The sequence below is a fragment of the Chanodichthys erythropterus genome, chromosome 19 (assembly GCF_024489055.1).
Source record: "Chanodichthys erythropterus isolate Z2021 chromosome 19, ASM2448905v1, whole genome shotgun sequence".
Taxonomy (NCBI): domain Eukaryota; kingdom Metazoa; phylum Chordata; class Actinopteri; order Cypriniformes; family Xenocyprididae; genus Chanodichthys; species Chanodichthys erythropterus.
Window position 1 is genome coordinate 9,141,383 of NC_090239.1, and position 22,538 is coordinate 9,163,920.

At 37.1% G+C, this 22,538-nt stretch overlaps 1 protein-coding gene across 6 annotated transcripts in view; it reads right to left on the reverse strand.

The window, feature by feature from the left end:
- ndst2b (N-deacetylase/N-sulfotransferase (heparan glucosaminyl) 2b) overlaps positions 1 to 22,538 on the reverse strand; it is an 89,917-nt gene that overhangs the window by 11,149 nt on the left and 56,230 nt on the right. For 5 of the 6 annotated variants that reach the window (XM_067368687.1, XM_067368690.1, XM_067368689.1 and 2 more), the window contains 4 exons: positions 5,111 to 6,525; positions 2,217 to 2,304; positions 1,967 to 2,121; positions 488 to 673 (listed from right to left, as the gene is read on the reverse strand). In XM_067368687.1, the coding sequence (XP_067224788.1) occupies positions 488 to 673; positions 1,967 to 2,121; positions 2,217 to 2,304; positions 5,111 to 6,145 (1,464 nt within the window). In that variant the 5' untranslated portion in view covers positions 6,146 to 6,525. The remainder of the gene's footprint in view (positions 1 to 487; positions 674 to 1,966; positions 2,122 to 2,216; positions 2,305 to 5,110; positions 6,526 to 22,538) is intronic. The other variant, XM_067368691.1, reaches the window with a different exon arrangement.

Genomic DNA, 22,538 nt, shown 5'->3' on the forward strand with positions numbered 1-22,538 from the left:
TCTTAATTATTCCAAACTTTAGTGTATAGAATTTAGCATTACTCTTGATTAATATATGCTGTAAAAGTATTGTTATTAGTTTACTGCATTAACTCATTTTGATAAGCAGAACCTTAATGTGTTATCGCTATTTTTAAAAAGATATTCCACTGCTAGATACCAAGCCCATTTTCTGTGAGTTTAAGCTGTGCCAGCATACCCAAAAGGCAAAACTCTGTCATAGTTTATGATTGACACATTAATACCTGCCATTGTTGACAGCGTTAGCTGTTAGACAGCTATCATGAGCCACGTATTTAAATTCATCCCCTTTAAAGCACCACTTTTGAAGTCACAAACATTCAGATGGACGTTTTTGGCATCAAGTAAAAAAATGTATCCCTGCATTCTTTTGAATTCAGTCTAGCTGTTTTTACTAGATGCAACCAAACATGTTATGTAAACACCCCTGAGAAACAATTTTGAGGTTAGGTGAACAGGTTTCTACCTGTATGCCGTTGTGTATGAATCCCCTGCGGTAACGGGCAGGCCTGAGATGAGGATACTCCTCTGTGCTGGTCACCTTGATGCTCCATACACTCTTCCAGGCCTCATAAAGCTGACTGTGCACGGGGTACACACCTGAGTGATGGGGGGCTACAGCGTAACCCATGTCTGTGGGGATCCCATGCTCCTAAAAGAGACAACCTGGAATTACTTTGTAGCCATGCAAAATCAAACAAATTCTTGTGCAATATATACACACTCAGGGCTTGACATGAACTTTTTTGCTCACTAGCCACTGTGGATAGTGGTTTTCCAAAGTTACTAGCCACTCAGCATTTTCACTGGCCACAATTTTAACATTGATACCATGGGGAAAAACTGCCATATAGATATTTTTAATATCGTCTCATAATTTGGCAGCAGGTATATTAGGCTGCTGTCACTTTAAGACCTGATGCACAGATCCATTATACTGTTACACATAAGTTTTGTTTCTCAACTGTTTACGTTCACTTAAAACATATCTGACTGTGTTTACATAAATACTCGCCAAGACTGCCATTTTGACATTGTTTTTTGTGTATTTGACTGTTTTAGCGCAATAAGCAGCGAAAAGAACTCAATTTAGTACTAAGAGGCGGCTTTATGTGCGCACATTTTAGATGTGCACACAAAATCTGCGGGAATGAGTAAAATTATGCGCAAAACATGCAATACCATGCCGAAATTCAAGCCCTGTAACACCAACAATATTCATCCGAAGCAAATGAAACAAGTGAGTGAGGGGAGGCGGGTTTGCGTGTCAACTCACTGTTGCGCAGCTGGTATCGTGTATCTATTCTGTGGAAAATTAGTATTGGAAGCATTTCAGATGTTTCAGTATGGATATGTATTGAAAAAAATATTTTTGACCACTACATTGCACTTTATTTATTATTTCAGATGCATTTTTAAAAGACTACAATTAAAAAAATTATATATTTTATATATAAAATTCAACCTGGCAAGAGTGACTGCGTTACACACTGCTGAAATCCACCCTCATTTGGCGGGTTGGCGGGTGTTAAAGGTGCCCTAGAACCAGTTTTTACAAGATGTCTGTGAAGTTTCAGCTCAAAATACCCCATAGATTTTTTTTAATTAATTTTTGGGGCATCATTAACTATGCACCGATTCAGGCTGCGGCCCCTTTAAATCGCACATAACAGAGTTATGTTGCGTAACAGTCGGTGTTATGTTGAGATTCGCCTGTTCTTCGGAGGTCTTTTAAACAAATGAGATTTATATAAGAAGCAGGAAACAATGGAGTTTGAGACTCACTGTATGACATTTCCATGTACTGAACTCTTGTTATTTAACTATGCCAAGGTAAATTCAATATTTGATTCTAGGGCACCTTTAATGTCAAGTCCTGTATACACCAATGAGAATCAAGAATTCAGCAACATTTTATTTGGCATGTATCAGGGCAGATTCTGACCTGTGCAAACTGTCTATTAAGTCTCATCTGTTCTGCAAGCACGCTGACGTTGTGGAAGAGATGAGGCTGCATGTGACTCCACATGTGCGGGAACCACCAGAACTCCTGCCGGTGTCGGAGCAGTGTGTCGTCACCCTCATCTTCCTCATCTGTACCTAAAGAGCGAGACCAGAAAGAGACAATGAATACATGTGTAGAGGTGGAGATAGATTTTATCAGTTTAACTTATGCAACAACAACTTTATCATACCTGTATGAAAGAACTTTCCAGAGAATCCCAGATTGAAGGTGAAATTAGGTACAAGAGAACGAAGTTTATTTTGTGTGTGAAGCAGCGCCTAGAGAAAAGATGAAGAAAAAAATTCAACATGTTCAGTATATATAATTTTATAGAGTTTATATGACACACAATGAGCAGTTATTGTGGGTTAAGATTTTTGTTTTGGGGTATATGAAGCTACTGTAGGTTACAATTAATGGTGGGAGTTATGAATGTATCACAATGTGAGTCACAGTGATCATAACTTGCAAAACAGTTATATTTGCTGGAATTCAACAACAACAAAAAAGTTAATAGTAAGATTCAATATTAATTTTGAAATAAAACAAAAAAAAGTTTTGTATTCCGTTCTGACTGGATGAGTCACATTTGAAACTGTGACCGCACATTTCAGTTCTACTGTATATTACTGTGGCAAACAACCATAAACAGCTAAACTTTAAATTCAGGATTTTCCTCACCCTGACTCCTTGGGACATATTTTATCATTATTTTTGCATTACTCAATATTTGTTTTGTCGTTTTCAAGTGTAAATAACATAAAGCAGCATTAACAGCCACACAAATATATCTAGCATAGTATAAAAGTCTCAGGCTGACACATTTCTACCATTACATAGTCTATACTGGCAGTCCTAGTAATATCAAGTATATTATTATGTTATAAGTGGATAAAAGAGGACAGATCTTGCAGGGACAAGAAAGGCAATGAAGATAAAGGGTGAGAAGAAATAATAAGGATAGAACAAAAGATGAAAAAATTTGCTTTTACTTGAGGTGAAAGCAAGGGAAAGAGAAAAATGAGAGAGGAATGTGAAACTGAAAACCTCAGGCATGACATTGCTTTTGGTGTGGTGGGCCACACAGAACCCCTATGAGAACTTATCTGCTCAAATTAAAAAGTGAGCCAGTCTAATTAGCCCCATGCTAGCCTTCAGCAAGAGCCTTCTTTCACTCTGAGGAGATGAGAGAGAGAGAGAGAGAGAGAGAGAGAGAGAGAGAGAGAGAGAGAGAGAGAGAGAGAGAGAGAGAGAGAGAGAGAGAGAGAGAGAGAGAGAGAGAGAGAGAGAGAAAGAAAGAAAAAGAATACCATGCTCCACTGCATTACAAACAACCTCTCCCTCTCGCACAATAATCACAGCTCTCTACAAACAACGGCAGAGAGAATACATCTCCCTGATCCGTATTAAGCGTGCTAATTCATTAGCTTCAATTCAGTCATGGAGGAGCTCTGGGAGTGTGACGGCAGTCAGAGAGAAGCTCAGAGAGTAAAGAGCTTGGATTATTCAAACAAAAGATACCTTTGATGGAAGACAAACTGGGTCAGGTCTGATTGATGTCTGATTTCCTATCAACCCTATCACAAACAGACAATTTCGTATCAACAAACTAGATTTTCTTTTTTCATTTTCTCACAACAATAAGACTGGTGGTTGCCAGGGTTTTCCTATATGGTTGCTTAGATGATTTTGCTAGGGTGATCTGGGTGGTTTCTAGGGTGTCTGAGAGGTTGCATACTGACTAAAGTCAAATCTGCCCACCCCCAAGTCTCTATGATGTTCCGGTCACTAGATATTGTTGAATTCTTTGGCTCAATGCCACTCTATGGGATTGTTTTCACTCACCATGGGAAAAAAAAAAAAAAAAATCATAATCTTAAATCCTGCCGGATCCAAAAACAAGCTAAGAAGATGATCTGTGCAAATCAGAAGGAGCGGATAGAAGTTGCTAATGCACAAGCAAGCTAATGTGATCATCGCACATTCAACAGCATATAAATCGAAACTGCCTAAAGTTACTGAGAAAAAAAAAGACAATCCCACGCAGAGGAAAATATACAGCTGTGCAAGCTTTTGGGGTATTGATGATCTATTCAAATCTATATTTTTATCATTGTTCTGAATCCGATCCGGATGAAGTATTGACAAAAACGTTTTTTTCTCAGCTGTTTGTTTGAAATAGCACACCTCAACAAGCCACTGAAATCACAACTCAATGGTTGAACGTTTGAAAATTAAAAAATTAAGACTGTAATAAATATTAGTATTGTAATTTTACAGTCATACCAATATGTAATCAAAAAATTATTGACCAAATTGTGCATTACAGCAAACCTGGAGCATTTTTCAAATTTTATATCTTAATTACATTTAAATTGCAAATCAATTTTCCCCCCAAATCATGCAGCCCTACTACTAAAGCCTGATTTATACTCGACGCTTCCGCAAGTTCGTGGCTTTTTGCACGCGAACCGATTTTGCATGGCAGTGTGCATGGGTTTTTTTGTAACTTTGTGCACAGCTCCTCTTCCGAAGATGCATGACTTTGGGGTGAATCTGGCGAGTGTGCATGTCATCTGTACCGGCACCCAGTTTGCACATCTAAATTAATTCTTCACCATTTACAAAATGAGTCTACAATAGAAGAAAATAAATAAAGGTAAATGTTTAATAAAAATGTTCACAAAATAAAATGAAAATGTTTAGTGAAATTACAAAATATTAAAGAGATCATTGTTTAATGTTCTCATATCCATTTATTTTGTTCTAATGTCACAAGTAATAATCTCAAGGTTTACTGGGTTTTACATGATTCTTATGTGTGGTTTTGTTGAAGTGTACTAAAACAAACATCATTAAACACCATACTACTTCTCACCACTGATTTCTGAAGGTTTAGAGGACAATTACGGAGTCGCCCCTTGTCATTTCAAAGAACAGTACAATGGCGAGTACGTCAAATATAAACGAATTGTCCATATGGGGAGGTGCGCGCAGTCAAGGGAGACTCGTGCTGCTGAGCCAGGCGAAAGTATAAATCAGCTGAAAGTACGAGCAATAGTAACAATGATGCTAGTTTCTTACCTCAACATCCGCCACTTTCATGCGTGTGCCCTCCTTCCCAACAAAGATGTCATCCACATCCACCAGCAAAAATCTGTCCAGTGAGAGGCTGAGCCTCCTGCCAGTTAAATAACCCACAGCATCCACAAACAGCAGCTTGTGCAGCCAAAAAGACAAGCTTCCACCAAAAAACACCCGCTGGATGCCATCATGAAGACCTAGGTCCTGCACAACAGTAGCTAGCAGCACTCTCTGTTGGTGTGAGTGTGTTGGGAGCTGATTAGGTTCTGCTGGTCTGGGGCTAGCTAACAGCACAGGCTCATAGGTGCTGTGGTTGGACAGGAAAGTGGTCCAGTTGTCTGCAGGTAGAGGGCCAGGTTCCAGCTCATTAGGTTTGGTGATGTAGAGTAGGGGAGCAGCAGGGTTGACTCTGTAATCCCAAAGTGGCAGGTTTGAACGCAAAAACAGAGGGAAGCCTCTGAGCTGAGCGCTGGATGGTGAGTTTTCATTTGCCCGGTAGAAGCCAATGATTCCCACTCCATAGTCTTGGCAGTATTTATCCAGTAACTGGCGATTCCATGAGTCCAAGTTGACGTACTTGAGCAGATTCTCATAGACGATGAGTGTGTATCGGCCACGACCTCGCCAAGCCAGAGAAGGCATGTCGCCCTTCCCCGGTGCAATTTCAGTGCGGTAGTGAAAGCGACTTGACTCTAAAATGGCAACGATCTCTTGTCCGAGTTGGGAATAGATGCTTTCCACGAAGAGTAACACCACAGGCTCCGTCCGAGAGGTGTCTGCTGTCCTCGGTGAGTGTCGCCGTTGGCTGATCTGAGATGGCAGGAACAGTGGAGCCCTTTGTCCGCCACCAACAACCGATGTAGCTACACAGTCCCCCAGTGGTAGCGGCAGAGGGGCCTCCTTGATCTTGGGTCCAGCACTGACGTGATAAGCCAGGTAGGCCATGGAGAGCAGACAGAAAAGAATGAGAGCAAGGATCAGGCGGTGGAGACCTTGATGCCTGAATACTCGTGCCAACTTCCTCACTCCAGCCATAGCTGTCTTGGCCAAGTGGGTGGCAGGGACAGAGAGAGGGTGGCGCCTCACTCTGGTAGGGAGGTAGAATAAAAAGAGGGCAGGGATTAGACGGCAATGAATTTTCCCTGCCAGGAAACAACCATTGAATCTAGGTCACCATGGCCCCCATAGCCTGCGACGGATTCGCCGCTCCGGTGTCTCTCTTTTTGTATCGTATTCTTCCCGTCCATATAATGACCCTACTCGTAAAAAGCTGGAGGCATCATGTGAAAACACAGCTCATCTGTTTGTTCTTTAGAGTGTTGTTGCTTTGGCTTAAAGCCTTCTGCCACTTCATGCATCTGACTGAACAAACAAGGCGTTAGGGAAACGTCATCTAGCAGAACCACCTGTTCATCCTGAAAGAAAAATGAGAATGGGGGAAAAACAAAAAATGAAAAGGTTAGAAGGATTAGAACTAAGTCTGTTTACTTTAAGGCTAGAATACGCTACACAACTTTTTCTATGATTTTTGCCACGATTTTCAGTATGAAGAGGTCGAAGCTACTTGCTGACTGTGAGAGCCATTCTGCAGATTTTGGACAGTCTAGGTTGACAGATTTGCAGAAAACCGTGGAGTGTAAAAGTCATGTAGTGCATCCCAGCATTTAAAGATATATTTATCCAAAAATGAAAATTCTGTCACCCTGATATCATTCTGAAAGCACCTGTTTGACTTTTGTCCATTTTGGGAGGGAGGGAAACAAAGGGAGAAATATACTGTTTGCTCTTTTCAATGCAGTTACAATAAGTGATGACTGAAGTTTTACAGCTTCAAAAAGGAAACAAAAGTACTGTGATGTTCCAGTCCCCATTCACTGCAAGAGTGATCAATACATTATTCATGCAACTTTAGAATGGCATTTAGAATGGAAAAAAAAAAAAAAGAATTTACATGCACAACAATATGCTCATAACCATAAAAAAATCTATTTATTATTTAAACTAGACAATGCATGAAACCGAAACACATCAGATCATTGGTAAAATATATATGCAGATCAAAATCAGTGTAAAAATCTTGGTGCACGATCCATTTTCTTAAATTGTTTAATGCATTTAAACCATGAGTGACTTTACAAGCTGTCAGATTATTAGCCGGTGTTCAGATGTGTATGTAAACACACTCATTAATGACAATATTCCTTTTGGGTAAACTAATCCTTTAATGATATTACGAGGAGACTTTTTACGATGTCTAGACTCTAGATAAGCTCTAGGTATATACTCATGGTCATAGCATATACAGGAAATCCACCCTGTACTTAAACACTCACAAAAAGAGTCACAAAATAAATGTGGGATTTCAGAATGGAGTTGTGCTGCTATCTGAACTGTACCGTGCACTTTCTTAACCTTTAAAACTTCAGGTCGAAGAGCTTTTCCCCATCTGAGGGGCCAACACAGACAAGAAGAGGCCACACAGTATCTCCACAGAGAGAGTAATGTAGACAAACCATCTGCTGATTTTTCCATTAGATGACACACATAAACACATACTCACAAAAACACACCCCTGCCCTATTAACACTCAGTGTACCCATCATCAAATCTCCCTTACTGTCTACATGAGACCTTTTCCCAGGGATCCCAAAATAACTCCACCCCATACCATCCCCCGATATAGGCTTTCAGGTGTGACTGGAAATGTGTGAGAGTGCTAGTGCATGTGCTACGTGTATACAAAAGAAGAGGGCGTCGAGTATGAAATGTCAGTATGGTGCATAGTCTGTTTATCACAAGCTGTCGTCCTCGATATCAAATGTGATTAAGTTTGGTAGATCCAACACATACCTGTAGATACTGCAGAGAAACCTGATGCCATGAGAAATAGAGTTCTAGTTAAGTAGGCCAAGCGACGACCCAAACAAGTCGCCCTGCCAATGGCATTATCGCCTTTAACGCTGCAATATTAGCCTTTGCTAGCATTGCCTTTATTTGAATAAATTAAGAACACATGAAATGTAATTTAAGGGCAGGTGCATTCAAAGGGCACAGGAAAAAAATCATTATGTTTGACACACTGCATTAAGCTTCCATTAAGTAATGGCTTAAAATTTTCTCAATGCCTTTATTAGTTAAAAAGTGCAGAACAAGCTTTGGACGTGAAGTAGTTTCTGCACCAGAGATCCAGTTCCATTAATGTGGCACATTTCAATGATTAATCTCCGAAAAAAAAGCAGAATGGCTGAGCATGAAGAATTTCAGAGATAAAACATAAGCTGACTTAGCAGTTTAATATTATATTATACTGTACCATGAAAATGGATCTTTCCAGTTGCCAAGAATATCTTTGATACAGAACAAACTCTATGACAGGAACAAAATGCACCACAATGCTGGTGCCTTAACATCTGAGGATGTTTCTTTACTTCATATGTAAGCTTTTGCTGCAAATGGTCTAGTCAAAGAGGCTTTTGGAGATGCAGAAGCAGTGCAGCCTGTGACCACAGCGTGGAGCGAGAGCTTTGTAGTGCAGCTCTACAGAGTTTAACGCAGAAGGGCAGAATCAGTTCAGCCAGAGGGGTGCCTGAGGGCCGCCAGCGTCACGACACGCATAAGCAGATGACATTCTTCAAGAGTCCTTAGCGTGCTCTCTTCCCACGGCACTCAGAAACACTTTGAGTGATTCAGCACACATATTCCGTTTGACTTCAGTGTTGACTTATGGCTCCTTTCCTTCCACTAGGAAATCATTATCCCGGTCGGTATAGGGTTTCTGCTTTGCTAGTGTGTCTGGCCAACAGGAGAACAGCTCTATGGGACACTGTTCCTTATGACTGCTGGAAGCCAACAGCTCTGTAGAATGTCTTATTGGCTTTATATAAAGACAAAGTGTCACATGCCCTCTGGCTGCTATTTGATCCACAGGTAATATGATGATAATGAATTCAGCAGGAGCCGTGAGAGCTGTGATTCAAACAATTATGCCTGTCATTTAACTGATGAAGAAAAGCCATTCATAAAATCACATACTACATACTCTTACATGATACAATTTAGCAAATTCCCTTTTGCAAAATGCCTCCATATATATTGTGAACATCTTGTGTTTTAAAATACATTGCAGTAATGTTAATGTAATATTTTTATTCCATTTTGTTCAATTTTATATTCATATTTACAATTTATTCATATTCAGTGCTATGCCTCCACTAAAAATGTTGTAAATATATATTATTAATATATAATATAATAATATATGTGTGTGTGTGTATATATATATATATATATATATATATATATTATACACACACACATATATATATATACATATATTTATGTATATACTATATATACAGTATATATATATTATATATATATATATATATATATATATATATATATATATATATATATATATATATATATATATATATATATATATATATATATATATATATATATATATATATATATATATATATATATATATATATATATATATATATATATATATATATATATATATATATATATATATATATATATATATATATATATATATATATATATATATACTGTATATATAATATATATACAGTATATATAGTGTGTTAAAATATTATTGTAATATTATACGCTATTACAACTATATGCAGGATTTTTTATTCACAAAAGTGAAAGGACAAAAAATAAAAAGATGGCAAAAAAAAAGCAAAATGTTGCAAGCCAGATTCAAACTCTTATTGTACATGTGAGCACCATAGCTCAATGTACCGTTTAATGTGCTAACCACTAAATCACTACATAATTTGGAGGCACAGGAGTCAGTGCACTCACCGAAAGAAATAAAAAGCCATTTTATAGAGGTTCTGCTGGTTCTAGACTTCAGAGACCCTAAATAAAAATATGGCTGTTGAATAAAGTGGGATACATGGTTGTACATTTCATTTGCAAAAAAAAAAAGAAAAAACACTGTTTATGTTGAGCATGTATGATGGACAGAATGTAAAAAAAAGAGCAGATGGCAAATGTTACAGAATAAGGAGTTTAATCTTCCATCTCTCTATCTTCTAAAAAGCCAAGATAACCGCTCTCATTAACCATTAATAAATATTTAACAGTGGAAGATTAGAGTTAAATAGGTCTCCATTACTCAGATTATTCATCAAAAGACTTCCAAAAGTGTGAGAAAGGAAAAGATTCAGTGAGAGATAAGGTGCTAATATGAAAGTGAGGAAGTATAATTAGGTAATCTAAGTAAGACACCTCTGTTAGACAACTCTGAAGAGTTTATGGGAAAGAGTAGCATGGTACAGATAAGATTAATATGCCCAACAGAAGGAATGAGTGTGTAACAGTGCATGAAAGAGAGTGACGTGGGTAAATAAAGAGTCAAATGTATTGGAAGTCAACATTAAATCAACTCTACATTTTCAATTTCAATTTTCAATTTCACCCTGAAATATATTTCTGTAGTAAAATGGGGTGCTGTTTGATGTTGACATTAACCTGGCTTTTGCAGGAGTCATCCTGGCTCAGTCAGATTTTCTTCACACACACAGTAATCTGACCGCCACATAAAAAAAAAATAAAAAAAATCTGCTGGCACCTCAAGAACTGATATTCACCAATCCCCTGTCAAGAGTGTTTTCATCCGGGCCGAAGTTAATGCTGCCTAATACTGCCAGTACACACACAGACAGACACTCACACACACTCTTAACATTATGAACGGCTTCTTTTTGAAACGATGAGCTGCAGAGAGCTGAGAGAAGGTGAAAATAAATGATGGTGAAAGAGTGGAAGTAGTAGGAGGGCTGTAGAGGAGACAGTGTGCATGTTTGGGTTTTTTAGGAAAGAACATGTGTCAGCATGTCCGTACAAGAAAATAGCTTGTAATAGCTCAAAGCTGGTTTGTACATGATGTATTCGTAATTGTAGCACTTTTAACATAACACTGGAATGCGCTTTGCTTGCCCTGAGGTCATTTGCCAGGCTCTTGAGAACACTGTGAAGTAAAACCAAACCCAGACAAAAAAAAAAAAAACACGAGCATAACAACTTCACTTACATAAAACAATGGCAATATATTATTCTGACCGAAATGGGCATTTTGGTCTATTGCAAGGAAAATAGGGATGTCACAATGGCATGAGCAGTGATTCACAATACCAATTTGAAAAAAATTGAAAACCATAAATTAAAGCTAATGAAATTATGCTATTAATTTACAGGTTATAAACTGGGAGCCCAGTCCTGGTCTGTTATACTAATATATAAGAAACTCACTGGAAATCTCTTGAATTACCAAAAATTATGGATGCAACAAATATGAAAATTTTGGCCGATACGAAAACCGATAATTCTTTATATTTGAAAGCCGATAACCGATATATTGACCAATGAATCTAAATCCAAATTTTATGTAATGAGAGCCTGATTACAAAGACAAAAATTTCACATTAAAAGCCATGTCCCAAGCACACAATTATAATGTTCTTATTATAATTTTAAGTTGCCTATATGACAGACTTGCACTGCACATATTGCACTTAAATGTATTTTCCTTTTTGAAATGACTCCAATCATATTTCAAGCAATTTAAAACCATAATTTTAATATATCGGCCAAATTTTCTTAACATTAAAACATTAACATTAAAAATGAACATATATTGGCCGATAACGATATGATGGCCGATATATCGTGCATCCCAACAAAAAAATATTAGATATACATCCAATATAAAATACAAAAAATTATATACACTACCATTCAAAAGTCTGGGGTCAGTAATGAATCAAAAGTGACAGTAAAGACATTTATGTTTATTATGAATATATTTCAAATAAATGCTGTTATTTTGAACTTTCTATTCCTCAAAGAATTCTGAAAAAAAACAACAAAAAAACAAAAAACAAACATTGAGCACAACTTTTATCAATGTTGATGATTAATAAGAAACATTTCTTGAGCAGCAAATCAGTATATTACAATGATTTCTGAAGGATCACGTGACACTGAAAACTGGAGTAATGAAGCTGAAAATTCAGCTTTGCCATCACAGGAATAAATTGATTTTTAAAATATATTAAAGTAATTTTAAATTGTAATAATATTTCACAATATTGCTGTATTTTCAAGCAAATCATTTTGCTATACATTTTGAGCCTTGGTGACCATACGAAACTTGTGTGAAAAAATCTTACAGACTTCAAAATCTTGAATGGTATAATATATATATATATATATATATATATATATATATATATATATATATATATATATATATATATATATATATATATATATATATATTAAAACTTTATGTATAGTATAGCTGGTTTGACAGCACATATTCAAAACTAGACTTGACTGCTGTGACTGTCCTTGAGTGCCAAAATGAGTCTCTTTACTGTAGAAATACTTACATTTTTTATTTCAGTATTGACCAAAATAAGTGTATTTTGACATCCCTAATGGATGCAATCACATGGCACATCATGCTCAGGAAGACCTGTCTAACTGTGCAGAGAATGGAACACTGTTTCATATTTGTGCGAGACATTGCATCCAAATCAATACTAGCTCAGGCATGATGGTGGACATCTTCCTCCCTGGGTCTACGTTAGAACAAGCCTGCGGTGGATATGTAGCTACAAGGTCATGGATATTTCTGTGGAACATATAGGAGTCAAAGCCCACAATGATTCACCTGCCCATCTCTACCTCCCCACCCTGATACAGCTGTCAGTCAAATAAAAGATGACCACAGTGGCGTACACACCCGTAACGGCTGTCAAATCCATTTTAGAGAACACTCCCTCAGACAGACACAAAAACACAAACAGCTATTAGAGCTGTCAGCCTCCATTCACAGACGGAGCAACTGACAGTATCTCTCCCTCCTCTCAACAGTCCCTCATAAACACATTAATGCAGACAAACAAAAGACAAGTGAAGCAGGTAATCATTCCATCAGAGGAATATAAATCAAACTCAGCGCAGCATTAAGAACTAAAATCAATTCCAATCTTCTTGCTTTAAGCTTCCCTTCCTCCTTTACAAAATCTCCATGGTGAAGGATCAATCACTCCACCCCTCCTCTACACCCTCCATCTCTGGGATATTGTATTAAGAGCTGGATTTCTCCAAGGTTGGATGCTAACGGCCTCTCGGTGGTTTGGTTCGGGCTCTCAGGAGCGGGCAGATGAAGAACAGTAATCCTTTTAATGCCAGGCCCGAGTTGGATATTCTATTAGCTAGAATGGCTTGAGTTTTCTGATTTATAGCACGTGTCCACCTCACAGCCAGGGGGAGCTGTTAGAAATCAGCAGTTAATCAATTCAAGTCATCGACCCAGTATAATCAGGCTTAATGATTTAGGGAAAGTGAGAGAAGAAAGAAAGAGAAGAAGAGGGAGAGTATGAAAGAGAGACAAGCTAACTTATAGTTTTTATTAATATTTTGAATTAGCTTTTATTTTTACCTTTTTATTTTAATTTTAGTAATTTTGTTATTATTTATTTGTTATTTTATTTATAAATTTATTAATTTTATATTATTTATATTTTATTTTAGCTTTATTTAAATTAACAAAAATGTTATATTATTATGATACTTTCCAAGAAACATTCTTTTGGCAAAAATGCCATATTGTATGAATCCTTCACAAATAAGGCAATCCCAGAATGCTATTGTAAAACATACTTTATTCATTCAATACTGCAAAGCATTGCTAACAATAGTTTAAAGGGGTCATGAAATGAGAAATCAAAATTCCCATGATCTTTTGACATGTAAGAGGTCATTGTAGTATTAAAACATCCTGTAGTTTTTAGTTTTTATTGAAACCAATCTTCGAAAAACGTCTCATTTCGGATTTTGTCACATTATGATGTAATGGAGCGACGAAAGACCTCCTCTACAGAATTAGATCAATGCGTCTTTGGCCCCGCCCACTGCCGCATTAGTGAGATGAGAAGAGAGATACAGGATCATTGGACTTGAAATAACATTACCTTCCAAAGGATCCTAATGCTAGGAAAGTGCTTATTTATTTTCAAAATGTCTCCGTAGAGCATTATTTGTTTGTTCAGTACATTTCACTATGTATTTTTTTGGTAAATTAGTCACAATTTTCGATGCAGTAATGCCACAACACGTGACCGTGTTAATTCTTATGCCTAATCTGTGATCAGTGATTTCTGATATGTAATGATCAGTGCTTCCCACAGGTTTGAAATATACTTGCGGTGGTAGCCGGGCGAAAAATCCTCTTATTACCCACGGCACAAAAATGGTCTACTACATGTGACAAACAAACAATGTGTGATTTTTAACAGTATTTTTATTTATGAAATTTATGAAATTAGTTTTAATTAAATAACATATTACATTTAATTACATACTAATATTATGCATTATTATGCATTGTAAATTATGCAAAATTACAGTATTTAAATGGTTCACATTTTCCTATGTTCTCCTTGCTGTCATACAGTGTCTCTTTCAGTGAATGGGACACAGATTTTACTAGTAAAATTTATAAAATGAATAATATATGTGTCAAATAATGTTCTTAGTCTTTTCTTTCTGTAGGTGAGACTACAATAATTTACTATGAATTAAATGTAAATCAAATTAAATACAATTTATAGTGTAACCAAAATACCAATAATGCCCAAAAGAAAAAACTTAGCGTGTGACTTTTAATTATAAACAAGCCCGAAATACACCGGGACTCTTATTTTGAAATGTCTGTACTATTGCAGGCTGATCCTTCAGATTCTTACAATCGTCTAAAACATTTTATGTAAAGGCCATAAAGTAGACATTGTAATAATTCATCAACTTGAGTTCATTAGCAATCGCTTGGAATAAATCTGCACTTTTCATTGATTGAGAATCACTTGGAAGCAGTCTGAAGCGCTGTTGTGCGAGCCTGTAGAAAGCGCAACAGCGCCCCCTTGTGACTTTGCAAAATTCAGCGCCCGTTTGAATGTCAGCGGGAGTAAACAGTTCTGACGCACACATAACGAGCAGGTACGAAACGACTAGTTAATCGATCGCGGATGGTTTCATTATCTTGCGTGGATATAAAAGTATAAGAGGATAAAAATAATAAAAGCAAAACTGTGTCTCCGAATATAATTGGGCGGCCGTTATTATACGTGGGTGTCCGCCCAAGTAAAGTCTATGTGTGGGAAGCACTGAATGATTCATGTACAGACAGACATTCTTTGTCTCAAAATCGTTTATTGCTGTTTACGCGTCAGTAAATCAAGTCAGTGACTAAATCAACTTCATATTGTTTCTCTTAGTAGCATGAAAATAATCTGTTATTTAAATTGAGATGAAATTATATACAGAAAGCAATCAAAGAACCCTTCTTTTATAATCGCTGAAGCTGTCAATCACACAGATCGAGTTTATTAGCGACTGAGCTCTGGACTCTTTCCAAAACTCCCATTATAATCAATAACGCTCTCTAAACTGCACAAAGAATCTCTTATTTACATAGTGTTTGTAATGTTAGTTATGATGAAATAATTTGTGAGAGTGCAGAAATCAAGTTGAAATGACAAGATCACTGCATTAATGCGCTCAACAGACACGTCTGTCATCAGCTACAGTACTCATCGCTGCAACCTTTCATGCCATGGGAGGAGATCTAAATATAATGCTTTAACAAACACTTTTCACGATTAGTTAATCTCAACAGCTGTAATAGTAAAAATGTAGAAAAGATTTTGAGAGAGTTCCATGAGTAATACTTATTTCTTATGCAAAGGTGTTAGCCAATCACAGAAGTGGGCGTTTTCATTTAAGTCTCACAGCAGACACGCCCCTTCCAACAGAGCGTTCAAATCAGAGGGCTAAAATCAGGTTAAAAAAAATGGCCTTTAATTTCTAAATCATGACCATTTTTGATGTGAAGTGCACCCCAGGAAACAATATAAAATAAAAAAATGCAGTTCATGACCCCTTTAATACTATCAAACTGGACTATTTCACCCAATACTACTGTATGTGTGTATTATGTATTTTTCTGCTTATAGAATTACTAGAGACAGTATAAGCAGAATTTGCCTGTTACCTACATGGAAAATAGCTGCCTGACTGTGTGTCCTGCCAGAAGTACAGTAAAATGTTAATGTCAAACTCTAGGAATCAACAGAAAGGTTTAGATTAATCTTATGCTCTTTACTAGCGTTATTTGAGCTGAGTGACTTAAGAGAGTTGCTGCCTATGCAGGGTGTTTTAAATCAGCCAATTATATCAGGTTCCATCATAGTTAAGATTCTGCCTATGTACAGTAGGTGCTAGACATCGAGACAGCTCAAGGTTCTCAAACAGAGCTAGAGTGAAGACGGATAATTGGGGGAAAATATGAAATCACGCTTATAAGAAGAACAAGATTAGCAGCTCTGTATGTACGCCTGAGACTATATAACATTTCATGGCTAACTGCTTGAAAAAGTCCCATGCTGATTACCAGTATGTGTGTTAATCAAATCTTAAATGCTAAACTCAGTCATGCAATGCATGGAATTTTTCATAAAAGACATCGTCCAAAATGAAGGTTTTAAATAGAATTTTAGAGTTCAACAAAGAAAATGAATTGATTAAAGAACTGAAAAAAAGGATTCTCAACAGAAAGCAAATTTTTTATTTTTTGTCTTGAATGATATCAGAGTAAAAGCCTTTCCATTTATGAATGTCTCATAACAAGAGCAAATACTAATACAAAAGTAATTTTCTGTGGTCAAACGCCATGAATATTGTGCCGAAGGACAAAAGAAGCTGGACAAACTTGATGAAAGGGAAAAAAGGAAATTAAAGTACACAGTTCATAAATCCTCCATGGCAACAGACATATTAGAAAAGATAAAGCACAGATGGGCCGCTAGTAAATTTGCATTGTAAATCAAAGATTTACAGCTACTTGTAAATCTCTTCTGAGAAGGGTACAAATTATGAGAAGGATTAAGGTTTGATCCCCTTAATTAAGGCTTCAACCCAATTCCCCAAAAAAGAAAGTCAAAACAGACGGTCAGAGGGAATCTTCAAATTCTTTTAAAATATAAAAATGCTATACTTGTCAACATGGTTTTCAAACATTTCAGTAGCCACAAGTTAGTCAAGTTAGTCTTACAAGATTAGTCATTTTCACTTGGCATTAAATAGATGCACACGGACAGACATTGTGTGTTTAATTGAGGTGGAACCCAAAGAAACAGTTTTAGTACATATGTGTACATATACACACACAGATGACTCATTTTGCAGTGCCCAATCAGTTGCTTTCTTGATGAGAATGCCACCCCTAGTATTACCAAAGACTATAGAATAACACAAGACGTGTCACTCGTATTGTTTTGAATGGGAGAAAGTGTAACGCGCAATATGGCGGAATAAGTCCCGCCTTCTAAATAAGAGCCAATCGCCAACTGGTAAAGTCATCGCATCACTTCAGCGGCCGTTAGAATCACCGGTTACTATAGAAACAGTCAGACGCGCGCCTCCGAAGAGACGCGCATTTAGGTCTGCGCATGCGCATTAGCTTGATCCAGCCTGAAAAATACAGTTTTTTGGTCATGATTCGAGCGTTTAGAAACTAAATTTATGAGCCGGTTGTTGTTAGATTTCATTGGTGATTTCAAATATGAAATTTAATCGTAAGGTTGGCGAACAGTTTTGGAGAATTTGATGTTTCCCCATTCAAAGAGATTGCATGATGCCCAGGATGCCCGAGAGGCGTTTCAAAGATGGCCGCCGAGTGAAATGACTTGTCTTAAAGGGACTTTGGTATTACTTAACGTTCCTGACGTAGCTGAAACCTATTGGCTAAAATAAAATTTTATTTTTCTTTTTTTTTCCTAATATGCACCACCCAGATTAGAAAGTTAAAAGACAGCTTGGGTGGGCTCATTAAAAAGAGTCAACATCCCTAAAAGTCCATCTAATTCACAGATTACTTCAGCTGTAATCGTCACAACAATGGAAACATCTAGGAGACAACTGTTCAACAAGTCTCAAAATAATTTGCTGCCACAAATAACAAATACATCAACAGTAACATGAGAGTCTATGCCAACATTTGCATATGTGACACTGTGTAAATCTCTGCACACACGCTTGGAGAAGCTGATAATAATTTTGTCAGATCTGAAGTGTTTTCACTGGAACTGGTTAACATTCAAAATGTCAAGTGTTAGTGGCAATGTGAGCAGCCTTGAGAACAAAGGCATAAAATGTGCTCAAAGAGCCTCTCTTTTGACAAAATCCATGAACCACTTCTAAGAGCCCAAAGCTAAGAGCTGAACCTCTGAGAAGAGAAAATGATATCCTCTCACCCACCATTCAAAATCAAATGCTATCTGTGATTAAACCTTTAGGGGCGGCAAGCACTATCTCCTCGTCCCTTTGAATGCACTAAAAATAAAAGTGCAAAAGACAGCAAAAACACACACCAACAACAGCAAGACATCAATCTCCTACAAAGGATTTTAATGGCATCCATTTTAAACCCCGATCTGAGAATTTCAATCAACCACCATGGGCATATGAAAACATCCCGACACTTTTTTCAAACTTTTTTTTACAAGTTCACTTTTTTCCCCAAAAAAGGCTGGATTATATAGGAAGATCATGCAGTCATGGGGTGATTTTCTCTGTATTTCCAGATATCAAGGCTTCTGTTGAGGGAAACTGATTTCCTTTAAAAGACAAAGCGACAGAGGAAAGGCCAACTCACTGCTTTTCTAGCATGCTATGAGTGAATTGCTCAAGCCAGACAGGTACTGGAGCTTATCTAAGGGTCGGACAGCCTATCATGGGTTACACAGCTGGGAAATGCAGATCATTCAAGACAGTAATTGACTAAAACGGGCTTTTCACGCATGAAACCGTTTACCTTGTCGTAGTTGTGGTGTAAGGTAATGCAAAAGGATATATACTACAGTTCAAATGTTTTGAGTCAGTTGGATTTTGTTTTTTGAAGGAACTTAATACTTGCATTAAATTGTTTAAAAATTAAATGTACAAAACCAAAAACAAATTTCAGTTAGAGCATTTGTCGCCACCATATGGACTTATATGTTAAGGGTATGTTATGCTTGTTAAGGGTTTAGAAAGATGCTATCCCAGGGTTAAATTCAGTGTGAAAAGAACCAAAATATTATTATTCATGATGAACTGCAACAGTATTCCAAAGAAAATATGTCTTCTTACAAAATATAAGCACTGTTATCGATTTTATTTCAAATAAACTTTTGAAATTTCTATTCACTAAAGACTCTTGAAAAAAAAGAAAAATATGTCAGGGTTCCCACAAAAATACTAAGCAGCACAACTGCCTTGGTAAGCATAGAAGACTTTAAAACTCGGTATCACTTTATTTCGAATGTCCACTTTAGACATTCGACTAACTATAAGTAACTTTGCAACTATGTCATCTGCCAGTCATTAGACTTTCTGCTGCGAACACTTTCTTTTGATGGTCCCTCAACAGACATTGTACTGACTATAAGTGAATTTGTGTCAACTTATTCTACTAACCCAAACCCTAAACAAAACAGTCTACTAATACTCTAATGAGAGTTAGTTGACATGTACGTACAAAATGACTTTTAGTTAGTAGAATGTCTAAAGTGGACATTCAAAATAAAGTGCAATCAAAAAAATCTTACAGTTCTTCCACTTTTGAATGATAGTGTATATTGTAAAAACTGTTGGTTCAGTCTCACAGGTTCAATCTCACGGGTCACGTCACTTTCCTACCCCACTTTCCTGTCTGCCTGTAAATAAAAAGCTAAAAATGTAATGCATACATAATCATGTGTTGTTTCACACAGTTATATTCTCCCCTGGGTTAGTAATTAATCCTAGATATTCAGGTTTCAAGATTTCACACTGTGCATTTGTAAACCCCAGTTTAACATTCTTATTTGCATATTGTCAGTTACACTGATTGGAGGAATACAGTTTACACAGGATCCTTTTAATAACTGCTTGTGGCTGTTTTTAAGTCACTGGAAAAACAAAAACAAATTCCAGTTACAGCATTTGCCACCACAAGTGGCCTTTGCTCAGGGTTTAGAAAGATGGTAACCCAGGGTTAAGTTCAGTGTGAAAAGCCCCAAAATCTTATATTCATATATTCAACAATATTCCAAGGAAAATGTCTTCATACAAAATATAAGCAGTGTTACCAAAAGAAAGCCGCTCTATTATACGGTGTTGTTTACCCAACGGTGAAACTCATTTGAAATTTAAAGGCAAGTATGCACAACTGACAAACTCACAAAACAATATATCAGACTTATGGGTACTTTCAACAACCTTAAAGAGAAATCTAGCATCTGCTTGCAAAGTCTGGCCATTTTGATCACATTTATGACAACTTGATGTCCACTGGAAGTTATAGGAATTTCATATCCTGCATCTTAAAAACACCCCTCTTTGTGGTATAAGAGACTGATGAGATGGAGTAAAAGGTTCTCTGCCATCATTGCAAAGGATAAGCCTTAATTACGTCCCTGTGAAACAATGTGACAGTGTGAGGTTGGGCTGAAGACTCCTGCAGTGGTGGAATGGGACTACAGCCAGATGCTGTCAATTAAAATGCCCGGACAAAGGAAAAGACAGGCTCCTGGACAGGGTCAGAGGAGGATATGATTTTTATCTACCAAAGGTGTTTTCCACTCACAGAAAACTACTCGTCCCATGTCGGAGGCAATCATCGGACACAGGATCTGCTCTAATGAACTTGAGCTACGATTCCATCTCTTCATATACAGAGGAAAAAATCTCTGACCACAGGGTACAGAGGAGTCATAACTGTGATTGATGGAGCCAAAGAGCAAATCGTGCTGCTCATAATGCAAATTATAAAACAGTTCTGTCTCTAGAATCTCATTGAGTGAATTCAGTTCAAACTGACTGCGCATCAGCTGAATTTATATTAATCCAGTCTACAATATCGTATTATTTATTAAACTCTGACGTCTTAGTCATATTGCTTTTTCAGTCATTTTATGAAAGAAAACAAAGTAAAATAAGTTTATGACTGTGCTTTTACCACATTTCAGATGGAGTTTTAAGGGGGGGGAACATCCCCTTGCCTTGGTAAAATCGCTGTAATAAAGTGCCTCAAGTGGCTTACTGCTGTATATATATATTATATATATATATATATATATATATGCTTGTAGATGTATGCATGCAAGCCCTGGGAACAAATTGTTATACTGCTTGTGCTCAGTGCCACTTGAGCAGAAGTAACTAAGTTTGCATTTCCTCAAATAAAGCAAAAGACATATATTAAAATTAATATGTTAAAATTTTTAGGTAAGCTTATGTTTTAAGAGAATAAATGAAAATGCTGCACTGAATTTTGTAATTGTTAAGGCTCATCTGTCCTGTTTTCCTTATAAATGTGCATGAGAATCAATGTGACTTATGATTTCAATACAGTATGCAAATGTTGCAACGACAATCGCTGTCAGTTACTTTTGAATGGCGAATATATCAATATAAGTCAATGGAATTTAAAAAAAAAAAAAAAGCCGCTAGAGGTCGCTTATTCAAAACAAAGGCGTAGCTTGATGATACCTTGATTTTGCGGAATCATGGGAGGTGTTGTCTCCACGTCTACAATCGGTGGAAAAGAATTGGGACTCGGGCAGAAATCATGTTCATGGATGAGATTATTAACGTTACTGTAGCTTGAAGCAGAGCAGAGCCGAGTGCTGTGTGAGCAGAAACGAGGAGCGTTTCTCATGGAGCGATTGCTAATGAGAGCAGCGGAGCTTTTATTATGCTGCAGTCAAGTTCTTCCCTTTCCGGTCAAGCGTATGTGGGGTAAAGCGGTGCTCTTTGATCATATTAGATACATTTGTTTGTTGAAAGTTATCCGCGTGTTAAGTCGTGACGTAAGGAACGCAGTGTCCGGGTCCAAGCCTTTTATCAACCTAGAATATTTTGGATCGTCAGTCATGCTCCATTAACACCGTCTGTCACAGACACAAATTGCATTTTTTATTTCACCAAGCTGATTGCACTAAAAACCCCCGCAGTCATCATGCTTTCAGTCCATTTCAAGTTTGATTTTGACGTGACATTTAACTGGGTGATATGTTTACTTACTTTTCAGTTAGTCTTCCGATTGACGCCATTATTTGTTCAGTCAAACAAACCTACGCGCGGAAAGCGCACGTCAACGAGAGGCGGGATTTATCGCACAAACCAATCATAACCAATTACATCCAATCATAGCGCGATGGAGACATTGCCTCCTCTCACGTGACTTTCCCCCATTCATTGTCAATTACCCCCCCACAAAACCCACCACACGCCGGGGTTCTGATGATTTTCTATAGATTCCTATGAGAGGAAAGGGAGTTCCCTTTCGATACTTCAC